We start from the raw sequence: 18,310 nt of genomic DNA, 5'->3' as shown, positions 1-18,310 counted from the left end.
ATTCTTTCAACGCTCACTTCGACCCACCTCATGGCAAGGGTCGTCGAGAACGTTAGTCATGACGTCATGAGTGACGCTCTCGCCGCGACCACAACGATCGTAGTCGCTATGTGGAACGCCCAAAAGGATATTTCTGGCGCTGTGAACGCTTAGTGGAATACACCCTTAGTGTTTCTTCTGATGTTGTTCGTATTCTGTGATATTGGTTTCAATTTTGACATGCGCATTATAAGTTGTTTATATCGACATTTCGTCACAGCTTTTGTTAAATTTTCAAAATATTGACAAAATATCAGCTGTTTGAGTGGAAACAGGAAAATCTGATAATTGTTTGCCATATTAATGGGTCTTTCAGCCATGTACAATATAAAATGGGAGCAATCGCATCGGTTCTACAGTGGCATTGTACGATCTGTAGTTTAATCAATCCGACTGAAAGAATAAAATGTATCCGATGCGGTACATCAAGACAACATTTCAATGAATCCAGTTCTATCCCAAATTTCAATAACGGTTCGAATTGTACTGTAATTAAACGTTTAAAGCTGCAAACCAAGGATTATATTCCAAGGTAAGTTGCACTGTTGTTTGTCATGAAAGATCAATATTTTTAGGTCAATTTTTTTCAGTTCTCTGAATACTACTACTCTAGATGATTATAAAGTCCTACTAACTTCATCACCCTTAAGTAGATCATCATTAAAATTCAGCTATTTAAAAAAGTGCTTCAGTTTACCCTCCTTATCATTCAATACACATTGCAAAGTTTGTAATACATATTTTTTAACGATAGGGTGCAAATGTTTAATCTGTAATTCGCGTTTAAAAATCATGAATAATTCCGAATCCCCATGCAAGATCTGTTCTTTAGCACTCATGGATAAATACAGAAATCTTGATATTTTAAGTTATGATAAGCCACTTGTATGTAAATGCCAGAGAAATAAATCCCTTTCGCTAATAAAAAGTTTGAGCTGTTCAGTAGCCCAACAGACTTGTGATTCCATATTAGATGGTCAAAAGAAAGATATAAGAACTACCGCTAGTGGTATAAATAATGTTTGTTATCCCCCTGCTAGTTATATGTGGACAGTTAAAAATTTAGCACCCACCGGTACATGGACTTGCAAACAGTGTACATTGTTAAATAGTGCTGATTTTACGGCTTGCGAAGCTTGTGAATCACCATATTCACCAGATTTAAATAGCAACGTTAAACCGAGTGTTATTATCAAGGTAACTTTAGCTTTTGTCCAAAATATGCACATAGTAGAAAGTGTTTTTTAACAAACCACACAGTTTTTGCTAGCGTATGTTGATGAAACTTGTATATTTATGTCATACAAGTGCTTGACTCGCTTTATGTGTAAAATCATTCTATTATTTTAGTTTTATCAAGGACTATTCATGAGATTGATGTAATTTTTGTTTTTAACCTCAAAGCATCATAGGAAATGCATGAAAACTAGAGCTGGCTTTATTTCGTTTGTAGTTCATATATGAAAAGATGAACCTACCAATTTTTCCCAAAATGTTTGCCAAAGCTAATTTTTAGTTAAAGAAAACAATCCCAACTGGATTTTCACTCTCTTTAAAGTCGCCTCCAGAATTTAAGAGGGTAACTAAAATGCGACTAGTCATTCTTGGGAGTATTGGACGTCTTTTTTTGGGAATTCTATTGCCCCATTAGCGACCTGAGGTCATAGTTGAACGCCGTCATCTGAAAGAGACGCCGCCAGAATATTCGGGGTGGTTGAAATGCAACAAAGCATTCGTGGAGGTGTAGGACGCCTTTAGACTTACGGCGTTACCACGCAATTTAGAATTTACTTTAAAATAAGACCTACCCATTAAATATTCCAACTTCTACTCCCCTAAATGTCACCGGAATCGTTAATAGAAGACAAGAAGCCGCGACGGTGGGAGCAGTTAGCTGTTTGTTTGCTTCGTTCGTACTTTCTCGTCCTAGAGGCTCAGAAAGGAAGGAAATATTTGAACCATTTAACGTCTTACAACTTCTAGGGGTGGAACCTAACCTATAGGTACTGACCTAACTTTATCTATCTTAATCTTAATTGAACCTTTGTTGGAGAATTCCATCGCCCCATTGGCGACTTGAATGCCGTCATCTGAAAGAAACAACGTCGGAATTTAGGAGGTGGTTGTAATGCAGCAAAGCATTTGCGGGGTAGTCGGGCAATGGAATCTAACCTAACCTAAATGTTAGGTTAGGTTTAAAACAATTATGATCTAATTACGTTAAAAACGTTTTTTGTTTATGTTAGTTTGATGATTACTTAAGAAAAACAACATTTTTATATAAATTTTGATTGGTTGTTTTACTGTTTAATAATAAAATTTAAAAACTTCATTCGTCTGCGTTCACGCGAATATTTAAAATCCTGAAACTAATATAAGTTCTCATTTTTCTTTTTTCCTATAATTGTTTCTTGATATCTCAGTAAAAATTCATTGAAATTGTATGATTTTTTGATTTCATTTACCTAAAACACGAAAGGACGACGATATTTTGAAATTTCTTTTTTGGATCGATTAGAAACCATTCCTTATATGCCAAATACAAATTCCTTGTGTTTTCTGATAATTATTTTCATTTTTCTTGGTTTTCTAGTTATCGAGAAATCAATCCTAAACTACCATATTTTTTTTTAATCAATTAATTTTCTATTGCATTGATTTTGGCGCGATCATTTTTTAATTCTAGTACTTTATTAAGAGTATTCTTTGTGCTGCTTTGATCTACGCCAAATTCTAGTGATTCAAATAAAAAGCATCGCCATTATCGAATGGATACTTTTGAATGGTAGTTTTTATAAAATCAACGTATTATATAAAATATAAATAGTTTTTATAATATTTAGGTGGACAATTGGGCCGATAACGAATCTTTACATACAGAACCGTATAAACCGTTATATAGACGATCTCTATCCGAACTACCGACCGCTCAAAATTCTCACATTATTCCAAATTTAAACCGAAGAAGTATAGAGGGTAATTTTCCGTTGAGCAATTTTCCAAAATCTAGCACTTCGATGACGGATATTCAATCGTCCCATTCATTCGATAATTTAAATATCGGTAGAAATTACAATACACGAAGCATATTATGTGATACTACTTCTAAGGCACAAGATACTCTTTATACGTACATAGGTATTTCGGAACCAGATAAAGATCCGCATTTTTACGAAAATCACAGCATCATTAACGCCCAGAAGAGAAACATGGACTTCGACACCGACAAACACGATAAACTGTAAGTATTGAATACACCCAAACACGTGTAATCTGTTGTAATTTGGCAACGTTGTTTATTTTCGTATCTGTCATAAAATTTCCGGATAACTTTAGCCCGTCATTAAAGTACGGACCCACGATACCGCCGACATGGATACTTGTCCGTAATTAGCGGGTTTAATAAACTCCTGGACAAAATTAACGCACCACGGGACCACTTGACGTCACCAAAGTCTTTTGAGAAGCCGATCAGGCGCTTTGGCTTGAACCCTTTGATGTTCTTAGGCAGGTTGTGGGGATCGCCCAATTGTTTAAATCACAGGACACTCACAGATAACGTGGTCTGCAGTTTCGTCCTTCGGCGGCACTCCGGATCATCCGTGATGCTTATGGTGTGGAAGTGATGTCTTTATCTCATGCCAGGCGTCTCCATCCATCTCTGTCGAGCCCGCATTGCCAGAAGGCTGTTGAGAGACGTGATGACAGCGCTTTTGATCAAAAAAGTCTTCAGAGACTGATAAACTGTTTACCTTCAGTCTCTGAAGACGATAACTTGGTTATCGAAACGCGCGTCGGAAATATGTCGATGGAAGAGGCAGTGCGAGCGTCGTTTCGCCTGAATGAAGGATATTCAAGTTACTGGTTTGTTAGAAAAACATAATTCCAGCATCAGTCGCAGAAAGAAACTGATTTTAAATCAAAAGGAACCTTAAAATCAAGAACATTTAGGAGCATAAACATATCAGAAGGTCTGAGAAATAAGAAATTAATATCGATATATCGTTTCGCACTGCTAGAGCACGTTTACACGAAGCAACAGAAGATCAGCCAAAAAAAAGATTACATCAGAATTTGATTCTTTTCTGAGATGGAGTTTGTCCGGATGGACGCGAGCGTGTCTGGCGAAAGCAAGGAAAAAGTTTTTACAGCTGTAATATATCTCCTAAAGCGCCTTTAGGTGGTGGCTCTAAAATATTTTGGCGAGGAATTTGCTCGTACGTCGAGCTTCGTTTGTCGGGCTTAATTGGATACTTACATGATAATAGAGTGCCACCTAACAGTCCGGATTTGAATCCTATGGGACTATTTCGAGTGGATTCAAAGTCTGTTTCCAATCACAACTCATAGAGGTCGCTGTTGAAGATTGGGAGAATGTCTGGCAAGGTTTTGTTGATTATTTGATATTCAGCGTGCCGTGACGTTTGAATTTAGTGATAAGATGTAGAGGAGGGTATTAGGTTTGACCCATATTCATTTATTCTCCTTTTTTTCCAATTTGGAGTTTTATTTATGCTTTCACAACAAAAACAAACTTTTACGGAAAAAAATTGAGGTTATGTTAATGTCATATTCGACTAATTTGTAGGTTTTCATTATTAATTCAATGTGACTTGCGATTATTTTAATTTCGTCCGGGAGTTTATAATCAGAAATAAAAATTCCCTCGGTATTTTAATATATTTAAAATCAAATTGTGTTACGCGTTTATGATTATGGACTTTTCTGTAATCACCCTGTATACTAATTATTCGAATTCACTTTATGGTTTCCACGAATTATTAAATTTGAAATCTCATTATTTTATTTACGGAATTTGGTTTGTTCAACATTCCAGAATTCAACTTATGAAAGATTCCAATACGTCCAAATCGAGTTGGGTATTGAACGAAAGGAGATGGACTTGCAGGCAATGTTCTTTCGCTTATAACGGTTTCAGCGTTAATAAATGCGATATTTGCAAAAGTTTGAAAACGCCGCCGTCTTTAAACCAACCTTGTACGGTTACCGTTACGGAAGATGTTAATTTATGCAGTTCTTCTCATATGTGAGTCGAATTTTTTATTTTTTTTACCGTATCGAAAATTCAATTCGATTTTTTCTTAAATTAGTATAAAATCATTTAAATAACGTTAATCTATATTGACGTTATTATCCGAATGGAAATGACCGTTTTGGCAACGTTGCAGTGTCTTTATATCGAAAACTCGATGTTCTAGAACTTGGTCGAACATTCTAGATGCTTCCTCATCCTTACAGACCGAACATTCGAAATTTCTAGATAATTTCGCTTGGAAGGTTTTAATATTTTCCGAAATTCTTATAAATTTATTTATTATTAACCAAAACATGCGTTACGTCTATTGGTGGATGAAGAAATTTCTTGCTCTCCATTAAATTAATCTTCGGATATACTTCTGCATCTATCCGGTGTAGGATAATAATAAAAACACGTTAATTTTGCGTTTTCCAGGCTTTAGAATCCATTTATCGAAGTCCCAGATGTCGGAAATTGACATTTCCGGTTTTATCAATAATTTAATCTCTTTTTAAACCGATTTTTTCAATTCAATGCAAGGTTTTCATTTGGGGGGTCTACTTTTCGGATACGAGGGGGGTATAAAGTCGAAAATATGTATTATTCACTTTGTTATTTATTCAACAATAATTTAAATTTGAATTGGGAACTGTCTTTTGATAATGTTGAGCATATCGGGGTTAGTTTTACTATAGCTTCGATTAGGTTAAGTTTACTTCAGATTAGGTTATATTACGTTAACTTTAGCTCCGATTAGATTAGATTACATTGGCTTCCATTGAATTATATTAAGTTCACTATACCTTCGAATAAATATACTATAGCTTCGATCAGGTTAGGTGTGCTTTAGCTACGATTAGGTTAGGTTTACTTTAGTTTAGAGTATGTAAGTTTACTTTAGGCTTCACTTAAGTTAGATCAAGTTTACTGTAACTTCGTTTATGTTACATTAACTTTAGTTTCGATCGAATCAACTCAGATTAAGTTTAATATAACCCCGATTATGTTAGGTTAGGATTGCTTTAGATTCGGTTTACTTCAGTTTCTATTAGGTTATGTTAAATTGACTCAAACTGCGATTAATTTAGGTTAGGTTAACTTTGGTTTCAATTAAGTTGGGTCACTTTAGTTTCTATTGGGTTAAATTAGGTTTATTTCGGCTTCAATTTAGATTAGGTTAGGTTTACTTTAGTTTAGAGTATGTAAGTATGTAAGTTTACTTTAGGCTTCACTTAAGTTAGATCAAGTTTACTGTAACTTCGTTTATGTTACATTAACTTTAGTTTCGATCGAATCAACTCAGATTAAGTTTAATATAACCCCGATTATGTTAGGTTAGGATTGCTTTAGATTCGGTTTACTTCAGCTTCTATTAGGTTATGTTAAATTTACTCAAACTCCGATTAAATTAGGTTAGGTTAACTTTGGTTTCAATTAAGTTGGGTCACTTTAGTTTCTATTGGGTTAAATTAGGTTTATTTCGGCTTCAATTTAGATTAGGTTAGGTTTACTTTAGTTTAGAGTATGTAAGTATGTAAGTTTACTTTAGGCTTCACTTAAGTTAGATCAAGTTTACTGTAACTTCGTTTATGTTACATTAACTTTAGTTTCGATCGAATCAACTCAGATTAAGTTTAATATAACCCCGATTATGTTAGGTTAGGATTGCTTTAGATTCGGTTTACTTCAGCTTCTATTAGGTTATGTTAAATTTACTCAAACTCCGATTAAATTAGGTTAGGTTAACTTTGGTTTCAATTAAGTTGGGTCACTTTAGTTTCTATTGGGTTAAATTAGGTTTATTTCGGCTTCAATTTAGATTAGGTTAGGTTTACTTTAGTTTAGAGTATGTAAGTATGTAAGTTTACTTTAGGCTTCACTTAAGTTAGATCAAGTTTACTGTAACTTCGTTTATGTTACATTAACTTTAGTTTCGATCGAATCAACTCAGATTAAGTTTAATATAACCCCGATTATGTTAGGTTAGGATTGCTTTAGATTCGGTTTACTTCAGTTTCTATTAGGTTATTTTAAATTTACTCAAACTCCGATTAAATTAGGTTAGGTTAACTTTGGTTTCAATTAAGTTGGGTCACTTTAGTTTCTATTGGGTTAAATTAGGTTTATTTCGGCTTCAATTTAGATTAGGTTAGGTTTACTTTAGTTTAGAGTATGTAAGTATGTAAGTTTACTTTAGGCTTCACTTAAGTTAGATCAAGTTTACTGTAACTTCGTTTATGTTACATTAACTTTAGTTTCGATCGAATCAACTCAGATTAAGTTTAATATAACCCCGATTATGTTAGGTTAGGATTGCTTTAGATTCGGTTTACTTCAGTTTCTATTAGGTTATTTTAAATTTACTCAAACTCCGATTAAATTAGGTTAGGTTAACTTTGGTTTCAATTAAGTTGGGTCACTTTAGTTTCTATTGGGTTAAATTAGGTTTATTTCGGCTTCAATTTAGATTAGGTTAGGTTTACTTTAGTTTAGAGTATGTAAGTATGTAAGTTTACTTTAGGCTTCACTTAAGTTAGATCAAGTTTACTGTAACTTCGTTTATGTTACATTAACTTTAGTTTCGATCGAATCAACTCAGATTAAGTTTAATATAACCCCGATTATGTTAGGTTAGGATTGCTTTAGATTCGGTTTACTTCAGTTTCTATTAGGTTATTTTAAATTTACTCAAACTCCGATTAAATTAGGTTAGGTTAACTTTGGTTTCAATTAAGTTGGGTCACTTTAGTTTCTATTGGGTTAAATTAGGTTTATTTCGGCTTCAATTTAGATTAGGTTAGGTTTACTTTAGTTTAGAGTATGTAAGTATGTAAGTTTACTTTAGGCTTCACTTAAGTTAGATCAAGTTTACTGTAACTTCGTTTATGTTACATTAACTTTAGTTTCGATCGAATCAACTCAGATTAAGTTTAATATAACCCCGATTATGTTAGGTTAGGATTGCTTTAGATTCGGTTTACTTCAGTTTCTATTAGGTTATTTTAAATTTACTCAAACTCCGATTAAATTAGGTTAGGTTAACTTTGGTTTCAATTAAGTTGGGTCACTTTAGTTTCTATTGGGTTAAATTAGGTTTATTTCGGCTTCAATTTAGATTAGGTTAGGTTTACTTTAGTTTAGAGTATGTAAGTATGTAAGTTTACTTTAGGCTTCACTTAAGTTAGATCAAGTTTACTGTAACTTCGTTTATGTTACATTAACTTTAGTTTCGATCGAATCAACTCAGATTAAGTTTAATATAACCCCGATTATGTTAGGTTAGGATTGCTTTAGATTCGGTTTACTTCAGTTTCTATTAGGTTATTTTAAATTTACTCAAACTCCGATTAAATTAGGTTAGGTTAACTTTGGTTTCAATTAAGTTGGGTCACTTTAGTTTCTATTGGGTTAAATTAGGTTTATTTCGGCTTCAATTTAGATTAGGTTAGGTTTACTTTAGTTTAGAGTATGTAAGTATGTAAGTTTACTTTAGGCTTCACTTAAGTTAGATCAAGTTTACTGTAACTTCGTTTATGTTACATTAACTTTAGTTTCGATCGAATCAACTCAGATTAAGTTTAATATAACCCCGATTATGTTAGGTTAGGATTGCTTTAGATTCGGTTTACTTCAGTTTCTATTAGGTTATTTTAAATTTACTCAAACTCCGATTAAATTAGGTTAGGTTAACTTTGGTTTCAATTAAGTTGGGTCACTTTAGTTTCTATTGGGTTAAATTAGGTTTATTTCGGCTTCAATTTAGATTAGGTTAGGTTTACTTTAGTTTAGAGTATGTAAGTATGTAAGTTTACTTTAGGCTTCACTTAAGTTAGATCAAGTTTACTGTAACTTCGTTTATGTTACATTAACTTTAGTTTCGATCGAATCAACTCAGATTAAGTTTAATATAACCCCGATTATGTTAGGTTAGGATTGCTTTAGATTCGGTTTACTTCAGTTTCTATTAGGTTATGTTAAATTGACTCAAACTGCGATTAATTTAGGTTAGGTTAACTTTGGTTTCAATTAAGTTGGGTCACTTTAGTTTCTATTGGGTTAGATTAGGTTTATTTCGACTTCGATGAGGTTAAGTTTATTTATGCTTCAATTTAGATTAGGTTAGGTTTACTTGAGCTTCTATTATGTTATGTTAGGTATACTTTAGCTTCGGTATGTAGAGTTAGATTTACTTTAGCAACGTTGAACTGGAAGTCAACCGATGCATTGTTTTATAAAACTGGTAGTACTAATTTCCGATATCCGGGACCTCGATAAATGGATTTATCGATACCGAAAACGCCAAATTATCGTGTTTTACAATGATTCTAATTATTTTGTATATTTTAGGGCCGTAAATAGGAGCGAATCAAAATTGCAGGTTCCCATTGCTACGCTCGATCAGGATTTAGATGACGATTTACAAATAATACCGGGTGCGTTGGAATTATAACAAAACAATTTGTGATCGATTCTATTTTATTAACGAATTCCAGGTAACGACGTTATCGAGGAACAAAAATGGACTTGTAAAAAATGTACTTTGGTCAATAGCGAACGTTCCCTCGTATGCGAAGCTTGTTACGGTTCCAAATTGAGATCCATATCTTTGAATCACGACATGACATTGAAGAAAGGAGAATTTTGGTCTTGTTCGAAATGTACATTAAAGAATTCATTGAATTCCTCGATATGCAAAGTTTGTAAAACGGAAAAATATTGTTTGGACGCGTCGCCACGTCACGTCAGATCGAAAAAGAACCTTTCCAAAACCAGCCCGATTTCCAAAGTACCGAACACGAGGAACGTATCGATTACCAAACCGGAGAAGAGTAGAGTGAATTTACTAACGGATTTAGATCAAAGTAAATACCAAAACTGTTTATTTTCATTTATTTTTCGTTATTTGATTTTTTTTTGTTTTTGTAATTTTCAGATTCGATCACCTCAGGGCCTTATCAACCGTGGCAGTGTCTTGTTTGTACGTTCGAAAACACCAAATCATACGTAATCTGTGATATGTGTCAAAGGATGAGGGAGGACGTGAGATCGTCTCATCCGAAGGAACCGCCGAGATTGACCCAACAGGAAATGAGTAATAAACATTGGAATTACATAGTGAAATATTGTAAATTGAAAAAACAAAGTTATCTGGACGAGGATTTTCCGCCTATGCCTTGTAGCCTTTATTATAATCCGGCCGAAATGAAAACGTCGGAAATAAAAGATTCTCACGTCGTTAAATGGAAACGATTGAGGGATATAGTCGTCGATGAGGATAAAGAACTTGCGTGGGCGGTATTCAGAAAACCGCAACCTTCGGATATATCTCAAGGTATAAACAACGATTTACTCAAACCTTGTGTCTTCTACCCTTACAGATTGAGTTTCTTCGTTTTATTGAGTCTTTTCTCCAAAATTATTTCTTTATTGATCAGTTTTTCTACCCTTAATATATGAGGGTTGCATTTCTTCGTTTTATTGAGTCTTTTCTCCAAAATTATTTCTTTTTTGATCAGTTTTTCTACCCTTAATACATGAGGGTTGCATTTCTTCGTTTTATTGAGTCTTTTCTCCAAAATTTTTTCTTTTTTGATCAGTTTTTCTACCCTTAATATATGAGGGTTGCATTTCTTCGTTTTATTGAGTCTTTTCTCCAAAATTATTTCTTTTTTGATCAGTTTTTCTACCCTTAATATATGAGGGTTGCATTTCTTCGTTTTATTGAGTCTTTTCTCCAAAATTATTTCTTTTTTGATCAGTTTTTCTACCCTTAATATATGAGGGTTGCATTTCTTCGTTTTATTGAGTCTTTTCTCCAAAATTATTTCTTTTTTGATCAGTTTTTCTACCCTTAATATATGAGGGTTGCATTTCTTCGTTTTATTGAGTCTTTTCTCCAAAATTATTTCTTTTTTGATCAGTTTTTCTACCCTTAATATATGAGGGTTGCATTTCTTCGTTTTATTGAGTCTTTTCTCCAAAATTATTTCTTTTTTGATCAGTTTTTCTACCCTTAATATATGAGGGTTGCATTTCTTCGTTTTATTGAGTCTTTTCTCCAAAATTATTTCTTTTTTGATCAGTTTTTCTACCCTTAATATATGAGGGTTGCATTTCTTCGTTTTATTGAGTCTTTTCTCCAAAATTATTTCTTTTTTGATCAGTTTTTCTACCCTTAATATATGAGGGTTGCATTTCTTCGTTTTATTGAGTCTTTTCTCCAAAATTATTTCTTTTTTGATCAGTTTTTCTACCCTTAATATATGAGGGTTGCATTTCTTCGTTTTATTGAGTCTTTTCTCCAAAATTATTTCTTTTTTGATCAGTTTTTCTACCCTTAATACATGAGGGTTGCATTTCTTCGTTTTATTGAGTCTTTTCTCCAAAATTTTTTCTTTTTTGATCAGTTTTTCTACCCTTAATATATGAGGGTTGCATTTCTTCGTTTTATTGAGTCTTTTCTCCAAAATTATTTCTTTTTTGATCAGTTTTTCTACCCTTAATATATGAGGGTTGCATTTCTTCGTTTTATTGAGTCTTTTCTCCAAAATTATTTCTTTTTTGATCAGTTTTTCTACCCTTAATATATGAGGGTTGCATTTCTTCGTTTTATTGAGTCTTTTCTCCAAAATTATTTCTTTTTTGATCAGTTTTTCTACCCTTAATATATGAGGGTTGCATTTCTTCGTTTTATTGAGTCTTTTCTCCAAAATTATTTCTTTTTTGATCAGTTTTTCTACCCTTAATATATGAGGGTTGCATTTCTTCGTTTTATTGAGTCTTTTCTCCAAAATTATTTCTTTTTTGATCAGTTTTTCTACCCTTAATATATGAGGGTTGCATTTCTTCGTTTTATTGAGTCTTTTCTCCAAAATTATTTCTTTTTTGATCAGTTTTTCTACCCTTAATATATGAGGGTTGCATTTCTTCGTTTTATTGAGTCTTTTCTCCAAAATTATTTCTTTTTTGATCAGTTTTTCTACCCTTAATATATGAGGGTTGCATTTCTTCGTTTTATTGAGTCTTTTCTCCAAAATTATTTCTTTTTTGATCAGTTTTTCTACCCTTAATATATGAGGGTTGCATTTCTTCGTTTTATTGAGTCTTTTCTCCAAAATTATTTCTTTTTTGATCAGTTTTTCTACCCTTAATACATGAGGGTTGCATTTCTTCGTTTTATTGAGTCTTTTCTCCAAAATTTTTTCTTTTTTGATCAGTTTTTCTACCCTTAATATATGAGGGTTGCATTTCTTCGTTTTATTGAGTCTTTTCTCCAAAATTATTTCTTTTTTGATCAGTTTTTCTACCCTTAATATATGAGGGTTGCATTTCTTCGTTTTATTGAGTCTTTTCTCCAAAATTATTTCTTTTTTGATCAGTTTTTCTACCCTTAATATATGAGGGTTGCATTTCTTCGTTTTATTGAGTCTTTTCTCCAAAATTATTTCTTTTTTGATCAGTTTTTCTACCCTTAATATATGAGGGTTGCATTTCTTCGTTTTATTGAGTCTTTTCTCCAAAATTTTTTCTTTTTTGATCAGTTTTTCTACCCTTAATATATGAGGGTTGCATTTCTTCGTTTTATTGAGTCTTTTCTCCAAAATTATTTCTTTTTTGATCAGTTTTTCTACCCTTAATATATGAGGGTTGCATTTCTTCGTTTTATTGAGTCTTTTCTCCAAAATTATTTCTTTTTTGATCAGTTTTTCTACCCTTAATATATGAGGGTTGCATTTCTTCGCCGCTTCGGAATTTCCTAAAAAATTCTTTCGCTTTATTTTGATTCGTTTTTCTACCCTTAAAACACTAGGGTTGCATTTCTTTGTCGCTTTGATCTTTTCCCAAAAATTTTTTCAATTTTTTCTCGATCTTTCGTTTTTGATAACACCCCGTGTAGTTATAAATTTTTTTCCATATGTTTCTAATAAAGATAAAACTACTTTTTTTATAAACAAAATTCATCTTTTTTCACGACCCCCGTAAATACTGATGGCAGTATTTATCTAATATGGTATTTTTGACCAAGAAGAATGTTTTTATTATTCAGACTATTTTGCCAAAAATCATAGTGATATTCAAAAATTTTCGAAGAACCCCTTGTATACTACTGACAAAATTTTATATATGATGGTAAATTCTAGTCCAATCGGTTGTTTTTTTTTTCATATATTTCCAACAAAAATAAACGCCCTTTTTCCATGAGGAAAATTCAAACTTCATTAAAGGGCCCCGTTTACTAGGATCCAAATATAAGATATAATGTTATTTTTTGGTTAAAAGGTGATTTACCAGAAAAATATCTGAATTTTTCTTAAAAATCATTATACAATTTTTTCCATACATTTCCACTAAAGTAAACGTTCCATTAGCAAAATGCAACCTTTTTGAAGAACCCTGTACGGTACTATCAAAATTTGATATCTGATTTTATATTTTTGGACTAAGCAAAGATTTTAATGGAGAATAATAATTTTTTTTAAAAATTGGTGATACAATTTTTTCCATATCCTTCCAAAAAAGAAAAAAAGTGCTTTTTCCATAAGCAAAATTAAATTTTTTTGAGAAATCCTTCAGTTCAATCCAAATTCAATAACTGTTGACCTAAGCAGAGATTTTAATTCAATTTCACATTTTTTTTCCATATATTTCAAAGAAATATAGAAAAGGTGCTTTTTCCAAAAGCAAAACTCAATTTTTATTGAAGAACCGTGTATACTATTGTCAAAATTTGACATCTTATGTTATATTTTTGGTCTAAATAGAGATTTTCTTGAAGACTAATTATTTTTTTTTAAATTGGTTCAATCCAAATTTGATACTTGTTCTTGTCTAAGCGAAGATTTTCATGGAGAATCCAAAAACAAAATTCAATGTTGATAAAGTTTGACATCTCATCCCATACTTTGTTCAAAAAAAATTTTCTGTCAAATTAGTAATAAAAAAACTGACTGTAATTTATATAAAAATGCCTGAAAAGAAATTATTTAGAACAATTAAGCTGTTAATTAAATTAAAATCATATTACACTGTTAAAATTCGATCATAAACTAATTCATACTTATTATAACAGTGTATTTTATATTTATTTGATATTGTAGGAGTATTGGGCAATTGCTGGTTATTGAGCGCTCTTGCAGTACTAGCCGAACGAGAGGATTTGGTAAGAGCAGTTCTAATAACCAGGGAATTCTGTCCGCAAGGTGTATATCAAGTTAGGTTATGTAAAGACGGACATTGGGTAACGGTTTTAGTCGACGATTATTTTCCTTGTGATAAAAGGGGACATTTATTTTACTCACAGGTAAAGTTTATTATATCCTAACCTATCCTCATACGATTTAATTCGAAATTTATTCATTAACAGGCTAAACGGAAGCAACTTTGGGTCCCCTTGATAGAAAAAGCGGTAGCTAAAATACACGGTTGTTACGAAGCTTTAGTTTCCGGACGGGCGATCGAAGGTCTGGCAACATTAACCGGAGCACCTTGTGAAAGCATCCCCCTTCAAGCTTCATCCATACCGGTACCGGCCGAAGAGGAATTGGACGTGGATCTGATTTGGGCGCAGTAAGTTCGTTTTTTTCTTACTGATTCCTGTTTTTTTTTCTTGGAAAAATTTTTGTAGATTACTCTCGTCGAGACAGGCTCTATTTTTAATGGGAGCTTCTTGCGGAGGTGGTAATATGAAAGTTGATGAACTCGAATACCATTCTAAAGGATTGAGACCGAGGCACGCGTATTCTCTGTTAGACGTAAGAGATATCAACGGTTCCAGGTTGCTCAAATTGAGGAACCCTTGGGGTTGGTACCAATTCATTTATATATAATGTGAAACATTAAATTTGCTTTATTCATTCAACTTTTATTAGATTAGATTTACATTAGTTTCGAATAGGTTAGGCTCATTTTAAATAAGATTAGGTTAAGTTATTTTAGCTTTGAATAGGTTAAGCTTACATTAGCTTCGATAAAATTAGGTTCATTTCAGCTTCGATTAGATTAGGTTTACTTTAGATAATGTTAGGTTAGGTTTATTACAATTTCTATTAAGTTAGGTTTACTTTAGCTCAAATTATGATAGTTTTACTTTAGTTTCGATTAGATCAAAATAAGTTCAGGTTTAAATTAGTATTAGATTAGGTTACGTTAACTTCAACACCTGTTAGGTTAGGTTTACATTAGCTTCGATTAAATTAGTTTCACTTAAGCTTCGATTAGATAAAGTTAAGTTCAGGTTTACATTAGTATTAGGTTAGGTTAATTTAACTTGTATTAGGTTAGGTTTACATTAGCTTCGATTAAATTAGTTTCACTTCACACATTTAAATTTTTTGTTCTGATTCAGGACATTTCGTATGGAAAGGTGATTGGTCCGACGATTGTCCTTTGTGGACCAAAGAATTACGATCGGAATTAATGCCAGATGGATCTGAGGACGGTACTTTTTGGATTGCTTTTATGGACGTTTTAAAATATTTCGATTGTATCGATATATGTAAGGCGAGAAACGGATGGAACGAAGTACGTTTGACCGGTATACTGCCACCATTAGCTAGCCAACAACATTTATCTTGTATATTTCTTACTATTTTAGAACCTACCGAAGTAGATTTTACATTATTTCAGGTGAGTTGTAATTAAATATCATTCATTCCAATATACAGAGTGGTAGACGCTCGACGGGACAGAGCCTAATGGTTAAAACGACCGATGATATTGTAAATTCCTTTTGTGACCGTTTTATGTCATTTGGTGTCTATTTATATCTGTTGGTATCCTTTTCATTTCTGTTGGTATCCGTTTCTATGTCTTTTAGTGTCAATGTATGTCTCTAGGTGTCCATTTACATCTGTTGGCATCCTCTTTATATCTGTCGGTATTCTTTTTATATTTGTTGGTATCAGTTTTATGTCTATTGGTACAAAATGACACCAACAGACATAAAGAGACACCAATAGATAGAAAATGATACCAACAGACCAAAAATTACATAAAAAGATACAAACAGATACCAACAGACATAAAATGACACCAATAGATACGAAATTATACCAATATCGTAACGATTGGTCCTTACGTAACTTTGTATTTTTAGGAGGGTCAAAGAAAATCCGAAAAATCCCAACGATCTCAATTGGATTTGTGCATTGTTCTATTCAGAGCGAGGACCGAATCGACAATAGGAAGTTTGGTGGAGCACAGTAAACGTCAAGTAAGAGGATTCGTAGGTTGTAATAAAATGTTGGAGGCCGGAGAATACGTAGTCGTTCCATTGGCTTTTAATCATTGGCATACGGGTTTAGAAGATGTATCAGCCTATCCTAGGTAAATATTCCTGAACATTTCAATATCCCATTCGAATAATTGTCAAATCTACCGCATATTTTCATTGATGGTACTTACCATTAAAAAAATTGACATTTTACTTCTTAGAAATTGATAAAGAAAGTCTATTGGGGTCTTTTTGTGTCTGTTCATATTTAATCGAATCTATTCATGTTCGGTTACATCTGTTGGTGTATTACTATGTCTTTTGGTGTCCTCTATCTCTATTGGGAGTCCATTTGTGTTTGTGGGTGATCATAGGACGCTATTTGTATATTTTGGTATCCATTTGTGTCTGTTAAGTTCATTTCGTATCCGTATATGTCCGATGGTGACGCGTTTGTGTCTGTTGACGTTGATTGATGACTGTTGATGGTTTCTTGGTGTCCATCTGTACTTGCTGTCATTTCTTTTTATGTTTATTGACATCTATTTGTGTCTTTCATATCCGTTTTATATTTGTCTGTGTCCATTTTCCATTTGTTGGTGTTTTTTTTTGTGTCTGTTGATCTATCTTGATATACATTTATGTTTGTTTGTGTCTGTTATGTTTGTTGATGTATTTCTTGGTGTCCGTTTTATATCTGTTGATGTTGGTTTGTGTCTTTTGGAAACCCTCATTTTTTTTTTCAGATATGTCTTGGCCATACACAGTTCTAAAAAATTGTTAGCAGAAAATATCCGACCGCCTAATTATATTTTGGCCGATGCAATAATATCTCTTACATTAGCTAGAGGTCAACGACACGAAGGCCGAGAAGGAATGACGGCGTATTATTTGACCAAAGGATGGGCAGGTCTAGTTGTTATGGTGGAAAATCGCCACGAAAATAAATGGATACACGTCAAATGTGATTGTCAAGTAAGTAATTAAGAAAATTTATCTAAGAAATAACCATATTTCCAATATATAATTTTTTGAAAATTTGTGGATAAAAAAACTATCAAACCTCATATTTTTTGTATTTAAATTTGTTTTTTCAAATATTTTCCAGGAAAGTTATAACGTCGTATCTACGAGGGGTACTCTAAAAACAGTCGATTCAGTACCGCCGTTAACTCGTCAAGTGATTATAGTTTTAACTCAACTCGAAGGTAGCGGGGGTTTTTCGATAGCGCACCGTTTAACGCATCGATTAGCCAATTCTCACGGATTACACGATTGGGGTCCTACAGGATCCAGTCACGATCCCGAATTAGATCATCAAACGACCGGTCTACATTCGCCTCGTTTGTTTTGAATCGTTTATTAGTATATATTGAAATAGATCATTTGTTTATAGAAAAACTAAAAAGGGTAAAAAGTTCACGAAGAGGTGTTAGGAACTGAATTTGTTTTCGTTTCAATTACACGGTGATAAAAGAATGTTTTTTTTTTGGAAATTATGCCGATTGTTGGACCTAATCGATATTATTTTGGAAGTTAGTTTTAATCCAGAATCAGAATTTGTCCGGAAGATCAGTATTTTGAGATATTTTCGTTATTTTTAAGGTTATGTATAGAAGACACGATTTTTTAAAATATTTTTTAGTAAATCGAGTAGTTAGAGAAATTGTTTTTTTTTGCTATTTCAGAATTTATATCGTTTCAGGTGATTGAATAAATTGAATTAAACAAACCAACAATCGAATTTATTATGAAACCTTTCAATAACAATTAATAATCCTCCTTCCTTAACATTATCTGTATGTCTATTATCCCTGACAGAAATTGGTAAGAATATTTATAAACGCCTAGTATTCAATTGATTGTGATTGAAGTGTGAAAATGAAACATTTGTTCACTGGATAAATAGAAAATGAGAAAAAATCAGAAACAAAGATATAAATATCAAAAAAAAAGGAAAAAATAAGCGCTGTTTAAATGGTACGAGAATAAACCCACAATAAATGGTCAGGTAAAGCAAG

The 18,310-nt window shown here is 32.7% G+C and overlaps 1 protein-coding gene across 2 annotated transcripts; it reads left to right on the top strand.

Annotated features, from left to right (window-relative positions):
* The first annotated feature begins 225 nt into the window (after window positions 1–225).
* Window positions 226–18,025, top strand: LOC130447158 (calpain-D-like). Of its 2 annotated transcripts, XM_056783842.1 has the most exons (14): window positions 226–571; window positions 630–1,236; window positions 2,883–3,280; window positions 4,877–5,086; window positions 9,425–9,510; window positions 9,571–9,939; window positions 10,011–10,409; window positions 14,176–14,378; window positions 14,442–14,644; window positions 14,703–14,878; window positions 15,423–15,703; window positions 16,173–16,402; window positions 17,036–17,264; window positions 17,398–18,025. In XM_056783842.1, the coding sequence occupies exons 1-14, from the start codon at window positions 372–374 to the stop codon at window positions 17,641–17,643; spliced, it is 3,837 nt and encodes a 1,278-aa protein (XP_056639820.1). In that variant the 5' UTR covers window positions 226–371; the 3' UTR covers window positions 17,644–18,025. The 2 variants fall into 2 exon arrangements, with proteins under 2 accessions (XP_056639820.1, XP_056639821.1); XM_056783843.1 differs by lacking the exons at window positions 226–571; window positions 630–1,236 and adding an exon at window positions 2,513–2,824 and having other exon boundaries at window positions 17,398–17,989.
* The last annotated feature ends 285 nt before the right edge of the window (window positions 18,026–18,310 follow it).

Source organism: Diorhabda sublineata, chromosome 7 (genome assembly GCF_026230105.1).
Source record: "Diorhabda sublineata isolate icDioSubl1.1 chromosome 7, icDioSubl1.1, whole genome shotgun sequence".
In the NCBI taxonomy this organism is placed as follows: Eukaryota; Metazoa; Arthropoda; class Insecta; order Coleoptera; family Chrysomelidae; genus Diorhabda; species Diorhabda sublineata.
The sequence above is the reverse complement of the archived record's forward strand: the minus strand, read 5'-3'. Positions and strand labels throughout refer to the sequence as shown.

Excerpts from the sequence above, each read along its gene's own strand:
- LOC130447158 (XM_056783842.1), top strand. The coding sequence starts at position 372 with ATGGGAGCAATCGCATCGGTTCTACAGTGGCATTGTACGATCTGTAGT. Across the intron at positions 9,511-9,570 it reads CGATTTACAAATAATACCGG|GTAACGACGTTATCGAGGAA; the intron begins GTGCGTTGGAAT and ends AACGAATTCCAG. Across the intron at positions 16,403-17,035 it reads GATGTATCAGCCTATCCTAG|ATATGTCTTGGCCATACACA; the intron begins GTAAATATTCCT and ends TTTTTTTTTCAG.